General features: G+C 49.7%; 1 protein-coding gene across 2 annotated transcripts in view; it reads right to left on the reverse strand.

Annotated features, from left to right (window-relative positions):
* The window catches only part of plxna1b (plexin A1b), a 164,034-nt gene that overhangs the window by 41,803 nt on the left and 105,435 nt on the right, over positions 1-16,796 (reverse strand). For both annotated transcript variants that reach the window (XM_068593452.1, XM_068593451.1), the window contains exon 10: positions 9,401-9,601. In XM_068593452.1, coding sequence (XP_068449553.1) covers positions 9,401-9,601 — 201 coding nt within the window. The remainder of the gene's footprint in view (positions 1-9,400; positions 9,602-16,796) is intronic.

Here is a 16,796-nt window from a genome sequence, read left to right on the forward strand (position 1 = left end):
TCTGGAGAACGTTTGGGTCGGCACGACGGAGGCGGAGCAACAAAAAATAAAAGATGGTGGAAAAATAGATGAAGGAAGCGGATAGAGGGGGAAAAAGGTGGAGAGAGGATGATAAAGCAGCGAGGGCGAGGGGGAAATAGTGAGGGCGAGCTGGAGAGAGAGGCGTGATTGTGTGTTATTCTGTGGACACCGTTCATTTACACATGGAATAAGAGGCCTGGAAGCGGCTGAGCCGGTGGCGGCTAAAGTGAAATTGGCATTTTCAATTTGTTCCCTGACATGTCTGCCTTGGTCTTTTCACACATTCCTCTCCCTCCCTCCCCCGCTCCCTCCCTCCCCCTCGCCCATTCAATCTCAGTCGGACTTTCTCTCCCCTGCCTCAATCCCCCGGATCGCCCACAGTCAAACAAGCAGAAACGGAGCGGATTCCTTTATCGCGTACGCCAAACGTGTCCAGAGGAACACGCGTGCTCGCCGCGCTGTAAATATGCATTCTGCACGCAGAACGCTTTGCAGGAGACGGACGCCAGCGAACGCACGAGAGACAGATCACAGAGTCCATACAGGAAACACTACACCATAAATAAAAGCACCGGGAGATAAGACACTCGCACAGCAACACATGTTTTGGATGTCAGCTATTCTTTCTCTCCACTGAAGTCCGAGCATCTGAACTTCTTCAATCTTCCCCTCCCCCTCTTCCCTCCCTCTCTCCCCCGACTGGAGACCACCCAGTCTGCCTGGGAACAAGAGCACTTCCTCACCGGCTGGAGACGCAAAGAACATGCGAGTGTGTTTGAGAGTGTTCACATGCAACACCGTCAGAGAGAAGAAAGGGACGCGAGGATGTAGAGAGTGAACGGGGGGGGGAGGAGATAGAGAGAGAGAGCGTGAGGGGAGAGAAAGGGATGAGATGAAACAGACGGTGAAAGGCCAGATGAAGATGGTGAGGAGTGTGAAAAGAGAGAGCAGGGGGGAAGGGGCGTGATGCCAGCTTAGAGGAGCTTCATATTTGGTCATTGTTGGTGTTTTAAACAGAGCAAACCTCTTGACAACCAGCTCGCTGTAAAACACTGCAGTGGACACACACACACACACACACACACACACACAACAACAACGCTGGCCCAACACAGCTCCATCGAGCTACGTTTCATATAAACATGACGTCATCGCTCGCTAAGAGAAGCGGCGGCTAATTGTTTTAGCTCAGATGAAGTGTTCCTCACACAGCGACGCCGCTGTGAGGTCCTCAGGCGGCGGCTCACAGGGCGGGGCGCTGGAGTATATGACTTGGGCGTTACGCGACGGGCGGGTTGTGTCTCCTGCACTCGTGAGTTGGTACGATCTTCTTCATGCAAGTCACTGCGACATGCATGCTGTCTGCACTCGCTCTGGACTGAAGCGGTGAAGCTCGCTTGCTCTTCCCTACACTTCTGTGATGAGCAGCCAATCGGAGGCCGGCCCGACCCCCCCCCCCCCCGCTAAATCACATGAGAGGGGCCAACGCCGCTGATGGAGAGCCAGATAATAGATGTGTGTGGACCTCCTCACCTCGGCTTTACACCCTGACAAGTCGCCTCACACACACACGAGGTGTGGATGTGCTAAAACAACACTGCCAGCCCTCTTTCCATTGTCTATGTTGCAGGTATGTGGCTCAAAGGGGGGAGGGGAGGCTGACAGGGGAAACTGGGATCTGCTGGAGTCCCTTCACTCAACAACAACATGCATATTTAGTGGGGAGAGGTGTGCGTGTGCGTGTTTGTGTGTTTAATGGGCAGCGGAGTGGGGGAGGCACAGGAAAGGTTAGGTTATGATCCAACGCTCATCATGCACCAGAAGCTTATTAAACTTTCATACTGAACCACCGGTGTTGCACAAAACACAGCTCGGGGAATACACGCGTGAGCCTCGGTGCATGGTTTATTCACTGCACAGCAGATATGGAAACGCAAACATTAAGCAAGTTACTCTCCAAAGGTCAGGATTTGCATATGTGAAGTGGAGAGAGAGAAAAGGAAATAGGGCCATAAAAATCACTGCGTTCTATATCCAGTGATATCATTATAATGTTTGAACCAGCACAGAACAAAAGGTAAGGATCCTTGTGTGTCTGCCGTAGTTAGTGATGAGCTTTCACTCAATTAGGATTCAATGAAAATGTCAACAGATCAAAACACAGATTGAAAACACTAAAGAAAGCGTGAGAGGAAGAGACAAAGCTGACAAAAGAATACACACTTCAGAGAATGATACACAGATAACACACAAGAAGATACAGAGGAATGAGCAGAGGGAGAGCTAATATAGCTAAGAAAAAGTGAAACAATAAGACTTAAGGCATGAAAGTAGGAGCTGAGTCTGTCAATGCAAACTGAAGGAGGGGAGGAAAGGATGCATGGGAGGAGAGGGAGGCTGAAGGGAGGCAGGTATGCAGTCTGTGAGGGTCACCGCCTGATAATTAGTCATTGTGGACGCATGTGCAAGATGGACGGCTAAAAATACCAAGCTAGCCCGGGGCAAGCCCACACCTGGGACGGACGAGGTTACACTTCCTCTTCCTCTTCCTCCCGAGGGGACGACGTCTGTTATCAAATATTAAGACCTGACTCAACACATCAATCCAGATAAATCCCAGTTTTAAAATAGCTTTTGTGAAGCAGTTTTAATAAGCGTCACACTGGGAGAGAAGAAGTGGACGGACACTGAAATTGTGCGGCGTAAATTGTGCTTTGCCTCGAAGTCAATGTATAGACACAACACACACACAGACACACAACTTCCAGGCAGATATGGCTTCCTAATCAAGGATCAAGTGGTAATCCTTCCTATAGCTTAGCTTAGTTTAGCTTAGCTTAGTGTGTGTGTGTGTGGGGTCAGGCGGCGAGGAATCAGCCTCTGCTCATAATAGGGACCTGTTAGCCTGTGCTAATCGCTAATGCTAACAGGATTGGAGGGCATGGCCGGACCCAGTTACCCAGCTTATCTCTTGGACGCACACACACACACACACACGCGTGCATTGTTGCACAGTTGGCGCACATACTTTCTTCATTGATGTAAATAAAGAGCGAGGGCGAGGGGGAGAAAAGTGCTGGCTGGAGGGAAAAATAATGCTGCCACAGCCGCTGTTTCTTATTTCCTGGCCGGCGCATTAAGCGCGAGCTTACGAGACTTCTCCCTGGACAAAAGCCTCGATTCTGGCCGTTTGCAGAAACGTCCTCATTTCCATTACTCTCCCTCTTTTTCCCCTCCTCTCAACTCACAGCGGCCGTTCTCTCTCCTCTCGCAAAACTCCACCGCTCCACTGTTCCTCCCTCCGGCCGCATCCATCCCCTCAGACGCAGCGCTGCCTCCGCAGGACCGCGAACCGTCCAGAGGAGGAATCACACTTGTTTCATGTTTCACTTAATAAACGTGCACAGCAGCCAAATGCACTATCCCCGCCGACTCGTTGCACTTTTACTTTGAGCTCGTGAACTTTCATTTGCCGTGTTAATGTGTCTTTATGCACACATCCATTTGTTTGGGGCAATGCACATTATTATACAAGTTGCTCATTAATTCAATCACTACACCAAGTGTAAAGGCTGTTATGTGTTCCATACTTATATATACTTATATATATATATACAGCAGCCAACAGTCTGCTGGACTGTACAGGATTTAAAATAGCCCTGAATGCATCAGGCGTGCACACGGAGGCCTCCGGGTTAACCGCCTCCGCTCTTCTCGTCTGGCTAATAGCACCAGACTCTCGCTATGACTATCACTTCTGCAGCTTCCCTCGCCAATCAATCCATCACACGCAGCTGAACGCGCTGAAGGAGCGCTGCTGTAAGAGAGAGGGAGAGAGTAAAGGTTACAGATGGCAGAGATACAAGGAGAGAGGCAGCGATGAGAAGTGGATGACGGATGTGAGGTGGAGGATGGGTGGAGGAGCTGGCATATGCTGATAGCTGAGCGGCAATTAATTCTTATTTATCCAGGACCGGAGCGTGGGAGCTCTGCTCCTCACCTGTCAGAGAGGAGGAGGAGAGGCAGAGAGCCAATGACGGGACAGAGATGGAGAGGAAGGAGGAAGCTGGAGAGGAGGAGGAGGAGGAGGAGGAGGAGGAGGAGGAGGAGGAGACGGGTCAGATGACTGAGCGAAGGGAGGAGGCTGGTTGGAGAACGAAGGAATGCATGAGAGGGAAGAAGACCGGGAAACTCTCTCTCTCTCTCGTCCCCGACGTCCCTCTGCTACATAGGCTGATGGAGAGGAGAGCGGGCCGTGCACACGGTTGTGTTCACTGTGCACGAGCACCAACAAACACACACAACATCCTCACAACCTCCTTCAGCACAAACAAACACAAACTGCCCCACAATCCACCTGGGCTCACTGCTGTCGGAGGCGTCGCACAATCTGGGAAGTAGTGGAACGACGAACGGTTCTCTATCTGCAGCACTCCAAAAATATAACACACACACACACACACACACACACACACACACACACACACACGCACACACACGCACACACACACACACGCAGCAGGCCAATTAAAACAGAGTCAGAGCAGCGGCTGGCTGCAGTGGCAGGTCTAGTGTTTATATCTCATTAAACCGGGCCGAGCTCCGCTGCGCCTTCCCTCCACCGACCAGCGCCGCCGCCCTCATTAGCCTCGTCCACGCCGCCGCTAGAGCTGTGCGTGTTTGTGTGTGTGTGTGTGTGTGTATATTCAAATTGACAGGATTTCCTTCCTATATCATTTACAGTACTTAATTTTTACGGTCAGTTGTATCTTTGAACAAATCACATAAACTCCAGAAAACATTCACAGAGTCAGAAGAGAAGTTTTAATCAGTCACACACACACACACGCACACACACACACACACACACACACACACACCAGTGTGCTTGGTGTTATCGGTCTCCCCTGCACATGTTTTGCCTCTTCTACATTTGTTCTATCAACGTATTTGTGCATCTATTCATTCTTCTGTCTCTCCGTCATCATTCTCTCATTCCTCATTGGAAAGGGAGCAGATTATTTCTCTCTCTCTCTCTCTCTCTCTCTCTCTCTCTCTCTCTCTCTCTCTCTCTCTCTCTCTCTCTCTCTCTCTCTCTCTCTCTCTCTCTCTCTCTCTGTACGGTATCACTCTTCCTCTTTCCTCTTCATCCTCACCTCTTGTTGCTCCCTCGTTTCATCCTGGTGTCTCTGCCTCCAAACTTTATTTCACTTTTCCTCCCTCACTCTCTTTCTCTCCTTTCCATCTCCAACTCTGTATGGCTGCTCCCCCCTTCTTCTGTGTGTCTGTGTGTGTGTGTGTGTGTGCGTGAGCGTCCGTGTCTGCTGCCCGACTGCAATTCATCATCATTTTATCTGCCTTAATTGGATGCCATCAGGACCCCTGATACTTCCCATTTTCTCCTTTAACAAACAGCTGCTCACTGCGCACACGGAAGAATAACACACAGACACACACAGACACACACATCCTCTCCCAAACCACATTTCCTGCTGCTGCCCCTGTGTCTGCTGCTCTTTTTCCCCCGCTGGTAGAAAGAGTGAGAGAAAGAGGGTGATGGAGTGGCCGGGCGGTGTATCAGACAGAAGGTAATGGTGTACGGCCCGCGCTGATATTATCTGTCCTCTCGCTGCTGCCCTCCAGGGGGAAGCAGAAGGAGGGATGAAGAGAGCAGGGAAGAGAGAAACGGAGACACTGAAGTGCAAATGGGCAAAAAAAAGCTCAGAACAGAGAGCGATAAAAGGAACAAAGAGGTGAGACCGTCTGCAATAGCTGCCTCCTCTCAACCCCGGCCTTCAGACATCCCCAGCTGTGACCCGCCGGCCTCAGCGAGCTCAACACGTGTGTGTGAGCGCTGTGTGTGTGTGTGTGAAGCTTCTGACTGCCCTCCGCACCTTCAGCTCAGCCTCTGATTGGCCCACACACAGCAGGGGGCGGGGCCGGGTCGCAACCCCCGAGGGGAACCCGTGAAGACGGCAGCTTGTTGTTGTTGTTGGTCCTGCTGACCGGAGCTCAGCGCCACCATACGGCCCGCAGGACGCTCCATGTGTCACTGGTAATGTGGGCCGCTTTGGCAACCAGAAACATGGCGAGGGCTCTTTTTTATGATTTCACAGGTTCCAAAAATGTTGAATTATGTCTTGGCCGTGCAGCCAACTTTAAAAGTGAGAGTGGGAAAGTGAATGACGGAGCATATTTTCCATATTAACCTTCAACACAGCAAAACAATGCAGAGCTTTGAGCATCCAGCTCCAGCCTTCCCCCAAACGTTTGACTCCTAAAAGTCTTGGCCGACTGGTTTCATGTCCTTACTTGCAAAAAAAAAACAAGCTGCATTCTTCCTCATATCTCCTGATGCGCTGCTTTCTCTCTCCCTGTTGGATCAGTCGGTATGTGCAGTAACCGTATACACACCATAGCATCCCCCCTATGAGCAGATATGGAAAGTCAATACCCAACAAGCTTAGCATGGAGCTGCTGTTACACGATCGTGTGTCATGTGTGTGACATACAGCGGGTTATTGACAGCCTCCTGTTAGCCGATACATACAAGAGTCTGGCGTTATCGAGTCAGTGCAAAAGGCATAAAGTATGAAAAGCTGGAAACATGATCCACCGGTGGACATCCAGACTATCCTGTGGACGGTTATCTGCTTTTGGATAGTGTGGTGATATTGTACGAAACAGAGGAGAGTGTGTGTTGGCCTCGGGGGAGACGTTTGAGCTGATTTTCTCCCTCACACACTCTCGTCTCCCCCCTCACTCTCCCTTTCACCTTCCTCCATTCATCTCCCTTGAAACTGTGTACTGCGCTCAGGCTCCTCTCCCTTATTACTTTATAGACATTCACGGCGCGGCGCTCTCGTCTCTGCCCTTGTCCTCGTCTTTTCCTACAACGAGTGAGCGAGTGCACGTCAGTTTGACACAGCGGCGAACACTTGTGTATCTCAAACACGAGGCTAAACTGAGGATTAGCACTCCTGTGTTCACCCCATTGATTAGCAACCCCACCAGTCTCCATGTATAGCTGTATTGAAATAGCAAAGCCCACACACACACACACACACACACACACACACACACACACACACACACACACACATGCATAGCTATCCTGGGATCCGTAGCCTGAGGCACGGTGAAGGATGCACATGTGCACACACAAGCACAGACACTGATTAACCCGCATCCCCATAGCTGTGTGCATAACAGATGAAGTCTATTTCCACTGCAGAGTCATACATGATTCATGGAGTTGGTGCTGAACGCTGTCAAAGAAGGAACAAACACGGAGGGGTGCGCATGAAAAGTAGAGATATGGAGGTCTATAAACGGATAAACTAATATTTAAGACCCTCATTCTTGTGAAATACTGCTCCAGAGCTATAATAAGAATCTCATTCTAATAATTCATGACACATAATTACACTCATAAGCTCGAGCCTGGATGAATTATGCCTTAATGGCACGTTCATGCAGCTGGCACCTTTTTCATCCACAGAATCTAACTCTGGCCTCGTGCACGCGTATCTTACCGCGCAGTCAAGTCGCTACGACTAATTGCTAACAAGGGGCTAAGCGCTGACAGCTCGCGGCTAATTGCTGCTAGCATGTCTGCTTTGTGGACATCAAATGGAGAAAATTCAGCTTTTGGCCCCGGGGGTTGGGCTTTGGTGGAGATTAGCAGCTACAATAAACAGTCAATAAACAGACATCTCTGTGGAGAGACAGCGCTAGCGCTAGCTCATTAGCCCGGCCTCCACAAGCAACTTGCTGCCGCGTGCCGGCTCGTCAATACGGACACGCAAAGGCTGTCACGGAGGCCGTCCTGCTAGCTACACCATGCTAATGTTCATGAGAAGTGGTAAACAATATCTTTAAAAAGGGGCGACAGCTTATTCGCAAAAGAATCCACGACTCGGAGATGTTTCTTCTTTATTTTAATCTGCCAAAGATGCTAGGACAGCCGCAACACCATTTAAAACACGGATGAGCGGCAGGAGAGGGAAAGAGAGAGAGAGCAGTGTGGGATAGAAGGAAAAAGGAAGTGTGACAGAGAGCCGGAGAGAAAGATGAGCTCTCCAGGTAGAAGGAGGAAGGGACAGAAAGAGGCATAGAGTCGAGGTGTAAACACGATCAATCCGCTCACAACCAGGTTCAGAGACCAACTTCCTCTTCACATTTTCAGCCTCAGTGAAGCGCAGCGCTAGCTACCTCTTATCTGTCACGCTAGTTTGAAGGCACACACACACACACACCTTTAAATCCTCTATATGCACACAAACACACACACACATTCTTATTATGAATCTTCTGCAAATAAAACCCTCCTGGAGAGCGCTTTAATCCGGCTCACAGCTCTCCTCCTTATAGAAACATGATGGCTGACCACTGCAGCCTCACACAGCTTTAATAACATCAACACTGCATGAAGTATCGCACGGTGATCCGTCATCATTTCCACTGGAAGCACACTGAAGGCTCATTATGAGCGCGTCTGGGTTCAGATATTGTCAATATCTATTTGCCAACTATCGGTTCAATGCAGGTGGACCAGCACCAGAGATCCATCAGGACAGCGAGCGTGTTCGTGTTATTGAAGGAGGTCGTTATTTAAAGCCCGAGTCAAAGTCCTCACTGGGATCACGATCAGTTACTGAGTTTAATTGATGACGTGAGGAGTGATGGTGGGACATTACCATGCTTCACAGGATTCAGGAGTTTTGGACTTATTTATTTTAGTAGTGCAATGATGACAGTCCGCCTGCTACTTTTTAGCTTATTTATCAATAAATATGTTAAAAAATGTCTTTTTTGCAAAAATATTTCATTTTTTTTCAGGAGAAATTTAACTTTTAGAAATTTTAGTCATTATTATATGTTTAGAGGCTTAAAACCGTCTGTAAAAACTAAAAGGTAAAGAAATGTATTTTAATTTGCATCATATTTCTAAACGATTAAAAATGAAGCTTTTCAGATGACAGAAATTAAACTTTAACTGTTTTACATCGTCTCAAAGAGTTTTGTTTGCATAAAGCATTCAGAGTCCATGTTAGAGGTTTTTATGCGGTTTTATAGAGATTTGTTTATCGCGGCGTTGTTTAGGGTAAAATGAGTCTTGCTTCCAGCTTGCATGTTACTTTCTGTCGGCGCCGACGGCTCCGTGCTTAAAGGGTTAATAACCAGCGCTTTCCATCGTGTGCTTTTATTTTGGTAGTGTGTGGGACCAAACAACGTCAATCCACTTATTTTCTCTCCATCATGTCACGACAACACACCACCACCCCACGCCGAGTTCTCCAGCGCGACCAGCCTCCAACGGCTTCACTCACGACAACAGATTACCCACAATGCCTGTCTCCCGACCCCTGTGACTCACCGCTGTCTTCTGGCACTGGATGGAGGTGCTGTTGAAGCGCAGGGCGGGCACGCTGTGCGTCTCCCCCTGGATGTGGAACACACACTCGTAGTTCCTCTGGCCCGACTGCGGCTGCGGCAGGTTCTTGGCGGCCAAAGTGATCGGCTTCGTCACCCCGACGGGGATGTAGATCTGGGTTGAGGGAAGGATCTGAGGGCAGTCCTGCAGAGACAACGCAACAGACACGGTGAGCCTGATGGAAGGAAAGACAGTCAGAACAGCAAGCAAACAAGGTACAAACAACAGCACATGAGACGAGGAGTGATGAAATAAATCACTTGTTTGTGAACGAGTTAAAGCTGTGGGTTGCATTTGAATTCACGCCAGATTTCCCACATCGCAGTAAAGAGCTGCCGGGACGCCGTCTGCATATGTGTTCCAGGCTTGTGCAACACTCCCACTGGCGTTGCACCAGATGTATAAATGCTGCACGGCAACACTGGAGCAACAGAGCCTTTCATGCAAAGTTCACAATAGATGATCGACCCAATAAAACCACTTGCATCACAACACTGCTGCAGTGTTACGGCAGGAGGAAAGGCTGCAGCGTGTCCATGTGGGGAGTAATGAGCTCATGAACATGGTCAGCTCTGGCTAACGTCAGTGACTGATGTGCACACACACACACACACACCCCTGGAGGGCCGGGCGTGCGTCCTCACATGAATGCATATGGACAAACACGTTTCTTAATGTACAGTCGGATTAATGTGCGGCTCCGCCGGCACGTGTTCCCTTCACGATGAGCAAGGAGCGTCCGCTCCGTGTGCCACGTTTCAGAGACTCGCATGTGTGCGTGTGCTGGAAGGAATGAAGTCACTTCAGTGCGTTCGCGCCGTGATTTGGCAGCGGTGCAGGTCTCGTCCACACGGAGAGCGAGAGAAGGAACAAGAGGGCGGAGGACACGTCGTACACAACGTGAGTTAAAGCTGGGGTGGAACTCGCCCGCCCTGCGTCCAGCAGCCAAAAGCACAACAAGACAGAGCGCCGCTGACAGGACGAGGGCCTTGAAACGGTGGATTCTGATGAATCTTTCACCTCAAGAAACCCAAACACGTACAGCCGCTGTGTTGAGACACTGCAAAGAGATAAAGAGCCCGGAACCGACGGAGTCCAGTTGCAGGCGATGCAGCGTGTGGACATAAAGGGTTTGGATCAGAAAACATGCAGCGGACCCTCGTTCCTCTCCTCTGAGCTGCCGTACATGAGACGCTGCAGCGCGACCACGCAGCATGAACACAATGAGGAGTCTGTTCATCAGGCTGCTCAGCCGATCACACACAAACACACACACAAGTCATACTGGGAGAAGGGACTGAGTGAGTGTGTGTGTGTTGGAGAGAGAGAAGGAGAAAAGGAAGGGAGTGGAGAGAAAAGGGGAAGTGAAAAGCATGTGAAAGACAGGGAAGGAAGCGAGAAGGTACGAGCAGAGGAGTTTGATCTGGAACAGAGCGAAGTGAAACCAGGAACTGGTGAAGCCGTGTGAGGGAAGGAGAAAGAGAAAAGGAAAGACAAAGGAGAGAGAGAAGACATTTCAGAGGAACGTCTGAACACCTCTTCTGTCTCTTTACGCATCCCCTCCATCCAACAGTCGAAGCCACGTACCCAAACCCCGACAACATGCCACTTAATGAACAGCCTGGAGCCTCGGACGACACTTGGAAATTGATGGAGGGAGAGAGAGGGAGAGAGAGAATAAGAAAGCAGAGATTAATTTGTACTTGTGGCTTTTGAAGTCCCGCCTCAGTAGAAATAAAGACGCTCGAGTCAGAAGCTTTGGGCTGGCATTGTCAAAGGTGCCCGAGTGGAATGAAAGAGCGGTTTGAGCTAACCGTGTCAGAAGCTAGCGTAGCCGCTAGTGCGAGCCGCAGCTCACCGATGTTTTATTCATCCCTCTATTGACTTTGTGTCAGCTCAGCTGTTTGATTGTCCTTTCCTCACGGCAGACCTACGCATGACACAAATACAGCAAACACGGACGACCCGTGTGCAATAAGGAGGCGGAAGATGCTCTCCACATGCCAGGAAACAGGAGACAGGAAAGAGAACAAAGTGTCCTGTCAGCACTTTACATGAAAGACTGACCGAACTGTAAAGCCAATATCCCATGGATGAGTTGGGGAAGCTCACTGATGGAAGAGTTCAGAGATCCCAAACACGAGATGTGCAGTTAGGACGGAGAAGGAGAGGACGTTGAGGGAAAGGACAAAGGAGAAGAGAAATCAGTACTTGTGACAGGCGCCAAAACACTTCAAAGCCGGCGTTCAGGACACAGAGAGCAGAGGAACAATATTTCACCAGAGGGATTCCTTTGAAGAGATCTTTTACTCCCTTTTCCCTGATTTCCGAGCATTTACTTCATCTGTGGAGACGGATGCTGTGGCTGTGTCGGCCAGATGTGAACCTTCAGGAGGAGGCAGGAGAGAGTGTGTAGTGAGAGGTGTGTTCTTTTAAATGTGTGCATGTTTACACTCTGTATCAGTGATAGCGTGCACGCTGTAAATGGCTCAGCGATGGGTGCAGGTTGTCGATGGAGCCGAGTTTCTCTCCACTGAAATTCCCCCGAGGAGCCCCCGCCGGCGGCGCGCTTCATTACGAGGTTCACGCCGTCTCCTGCACCCGGCGAGCGCCTTTTATAGCGAAGCGACGCGTGTGCGTGAAGTGGAAATGAAGCGTGAAGGAATGCGCGCCACAGATGGTTCCTCCGCTCCAAAACAAGGCGCGAAAAACATCTGCTCCGGTCCCAGATTCTGATCACCGCGTTTGCATCCTGACATCTCCATCAGCAGACGTGGAGACAGAAAACCTGCAAAACTTCTTTGTTCCCGAGCAGACGCACGAGCGCCGGCCCGTAGCCGTGGAGCGAGCTCTCCGCCCTGATTGGACGGCGTGCGCTTGTACCTGTGTTTTGGAGGTAAGCGAAGCCCCGCCCCCAGATTCCCTCCCCCCCCATCTCCGTGTGTGTTTTCCCTCAAAGGCTGCTGGGAGCTTTGTGCCTGAAGCGAGCGCCACTGTTTCCCTTTGTTAACAGCAGAGGCATGTATGATTATGTAGATTATGAACATGCACTGTATATATTATAAAACGCTCTGCATACAAACAGAGGAAATATCTTCTGCAGACAAAAACAAGCCCAAACCATTATTCCTGACAAAATTATTATTATTACATTGCTTGACCTATATATATTTCTCTGATGCTCAGATGACAGTATTTCTTGTCGCCGCGAGCGTTCTCACTGCAGAGCAGCTGTCGTTCTGGGTCAAGCCTTTTCTAAAATATTCCTTCCTTCATTTGCCATGCGGTCTGATGTGTACGGCACCACGGCGGTCCACACCGATTGGACGAGAAGAAGAAGAAGAAGAAGAAGAAGAAATTAATAAAACAAGTGTTCAGCGGGCGGACCGTCGCGTGTGTGTGTGTGTGTGTGTTGTGTGTGTGTGCATGCAGACACGCAGAAGGTGAGAGATTAGAAAAGACGTACTGCAGACGAGGTTGGGGTACGATGAAGACGAACAAGAGCAGGACGCCATATAAATAAATAAATGTATTAAAATGCCAAAAGAGTTCTGAAGGCTCTGACAAGATATAAATGAATAAAGCTCTAAAAACACTGAGCATATGTAATGAGGAGGGTGTCTGGTTGTTTTTTTTTTTAACCCCCCAAATCCAAGTCCACCCGTAAATAATGAATGAGCCGCCTCTGTGATGTGGAGACTATAGATCAGGGAGGAGAAGAAATAACACGCTAAATAATGAAGTAAAGCGATACGGGGAAGCCCACGGGAGACATGAGATGGCACGGGTGGTCACAGAGGAGCGAGGGGGGGCACGCCGGTACAAATAAGAGGGGCAGAGTGTGTGTGTGTGTGTGTGTGTGTGTGTGTGTCACAGACCCTGACAAAGGATCTGTCGACATGCCCCCCCGGCTGTGGGACAGAAGTCTCACGGAGGGAAACCAAAGAGCGACGGAAACCTTGAACTAAAGAGCGCCGTCTCCTTCTTTTTATAATCCACGGTGCATTAATAATATATCACAATATACGTGGCAGCGGATCCTTTTATCCAGAGTAACGTGCATGACATGTGTCGCGTGTTTTGGCTGCGAGGAACTCCAGAGGGAAAGAGGACGGGAACAGATTCAGCATCACGAGTCTGATGCTTTCTGGTCCACAAAAACAACAACACACACACGCACACACACACACACATCCTTCTGGATGTGAAGTCTGTAAATATGAAGCAAAAACAGAGGAAGAGAGTGAAGCGTGCGCAGTGAGACGATGACGTACGAGCGGTCGCTTCTCACATGAGCAGAATCACTTTTCAGAGGATGAACAGCATTCATCATAATTAAGCACATGAGGACATTTTTTTTTTTTTATTGTGCTTTAATTCCCGTCCACATCATTAATGGAAGTCTGTTCCCAAATCATTCCCTAATTAATACAAGCCATGTAATATGGTGTCATACATCACAATGTCAGAGCTGCAACCGCAGATCCCTGCGTGGAGCAGCTGGCCAGCAGCCGCGCTGCGTGTGTGTGCGTGTGTGTGTGTGTGTGTGTGTCTGTATGTGTGTGTGTGTACACATCTTTTGGGACTCGTACCAACTACAGGGATGAGACAAACGACAAACAGAAAAAACACATCTACATGAGCTGCACGGTGCGGCGCCTACACAACACATGTACAGGGAAGCATGTGCAAAGTGTGTGTGTGTGTGTGTGTGTGTGTGTGTGTGTGTGTGTGTGTGTGTGCAGTTGAGGCCGGCTCATTAGCAGACAGAAAGCACAGAGATGTTCTGTGACCGGCCACACACTCACTGGTGGAGAGAGGGAGGGAGGGATGGAGAGAGAGAGGGAGGAAGGGCGAGAGAGAGGGAGGAAGGGCGAGAGAGGAACAACTTAATAAGGCAGCAACATGTAGAACGGTGCAGGAGCGATGGAAGAGAAGGAAGAAAGGGACTTTGAAGCTTTAAAGGGAATGTGAGATTGTCCGCCCACGTCCTTGGTTTCCTCGCAGAGTGGTGATGCACGGAGGGAGAGATGGGGGGAGAAAGAGAGAGAGAGAGAGAGATGAAGAGTAAATGGGAAAAGGGAGCGAGTGCAGAGGAGTGAGGGAGCACAGAGAGGAGTCTTGAATTAAAGCGAGATGCAGAGGAACGCGTGTCATGAATGTTATTCAGCGCGGATTATCAAAGTCTCTCAGAGCAGGAGCTCAATCTACCTCCAGATGTGTTGCTGCTATACATGCACCACCCAGACACACACACACACACACACACACACACACACACACACAGGTTTCCTCTCCTAATCCCTTATCCTTGACTTACAAGCAAGCTGCCAAACCTACACATGAGCCATAGTTTGCTATAAAACATTTTTTTTTTAAAAAAAAGCAGGAATGTGTGAATAATTTCTCAGCGGGTCTTCTTTTCTTCCTCGCGTCTCTTTCTTTCTTCTCGTGGGTTTTCATGGCGTGGGGGAGGGGGAGACTCCTGGCATCCTGTTATCATTCTAACCCAGATATGTCAGCAGCGATCAAACCTTCTGCTTTTCAGCTTCTCAAAGACAAACCTTGATTTCAGAGGCAGATTTGCTCTCCTGTCTGCCGCCGTGGCTCTCCCTCCTGCACACCTCGCTTCTGCGCTCACGCTTTGCTTTTTTTTGCAAATAAATAAATTAAGAAGTGGGCATGGAGGCCAACATTAGCGTAACGTACATGTCGCTTTGCTGTACGGACACAATTAACCCGACGGTGGTCATCAAACCTGGAAAGGTTCACGGAGAGTTTGCACGTGTTTCTTCAGAAGAACGTGAAGCAGATGAAACACACTCGTCTTCATCTAACGCGTTGACACTTCAATATGAAGCACTACAAACGACGCTTCTGCTTGTGTGAAAGCGTGCACGTCTTCTTTCTTTAGGAAACACACGACCGAGCTTCAGCGCGTCGTCTGCAGGACGCACCGACGCCGGCAGCCACCAGGGGGCAAATCAGGAATATGGCACCACTGTTCTTTCTCAGCTGTGAGAGGCTCTGCAGCTTACAATGAAGGTAAGCATAGTGGGGGAAATAAACCCACTGTACGGTCTTTAAGGCTTTACATTGGGACCATATCAGAACCTGGTGGTACCAGTAACCACCTCCAGGTCTCCATGTCACTGACCCTCAGCTCAAACTAGACTCCAGTTCATCCCTCTTTACTTCTCAGTGAACTGAAGGTGACAGAGACGAGGAGATGCTCATGTGAGATTGGACAAGACGGCGTGCTACACTTTCTCCTCTTCCTCCTCTTCCAGCCCGCTCTCTCTCTCTCTCTCTCTCTCTCTCTCTCTCTCTCTCTCTCTCTCTCTCTCTCTCTCTCTCTCTCTCTCTCTCTCTCTCTCTCTCTCTCTCTCTCTCTCTCTCTCTCTCGCAGGTGATTCATCTCGTCTCCAGCTGCCGTTCTCCCAGTGACTCTGCATGTTTCTCTCCCTCTCGCTGCTGGTGAAACTGCCATCTTCATCCGTGTTCAGCATCAGCACTGCGGAAATTAAGATTTCATACGGCCTGAAATATTAAACCACGCAGACCCGTCACCGACACGTAGACACGCTCGTGCATCCGTGATGTCATCATCCGTACAGCGTGAGCGCGCTCGTTGCTTCATGCCGAGCGTGTCGGCTTCAACTTTTCTCAATGTCATAACTGGATTTACACTTTTCAACCAATTAGAAGGAAGTGTCCTTCGAATCTGCATAACACTGAAAGCTGCATGTGCTAAACTCCACCCTCCTCCACCAAGATGGCTGCTTGTGTAGTTGTTGCCCACTGAGCACACTTCTGAGAGGACGACAGGCTGCTGCTCCCCCGCCTGCTGGAGAGGGATTGATGCTCAACGAGGACGCTTCAACCACGTGAAGAAAAACACAGGCAAGAACAGGAAGATAAGCTTAGAGAGAGAGAGAGAGAGAAAGAGAGAGAGAGAGAGAGAGACATCTGCATGCATCTGTGACAGAGCGTGCACGAGCATACGAACACGCCTGTGCACACAAGAGAAGGAATCCAGATTACATCTCCTCTCTCGCCTTTTTCCTTTACTGATGCAAACAGTACACACACTCACACGCACAGACACACACACCCCGTTGTTCTCTCTCGACACATAAGAGGGGTGCACAGCAGCGTCTGATAGGATCCTGCAGGTGGAGATGTGACTATTGACTCGTGGACACGCGTTGCAGAAGTTTCCTGAAGCCGGCGCGTCGTCAGGAGCAGTTTGAGCAGCTGGAGGCGACCCGACCCGACCCGCCGTGACCCGACGTGACCCGACGTGACGCGACGTGACCCGACCTGACGCGACCCGGTT

This window comes from Clinocottus analis, unplaced genomic scaffold (genome assembly GCF_023055335.1).
Source record: "Clinocottus analis isolate CAN_PGR_092001 unplaced genomic scaffold, fCliAna1.0.p SCAF_3, whole genome shotgun sequence".
Taxonomy (NCBI): Eukaryota; Metazoa; Chordata; class Actinopteri; order Perciformes; family Cottidae; genus Clinocottus; species Clinocottus analis.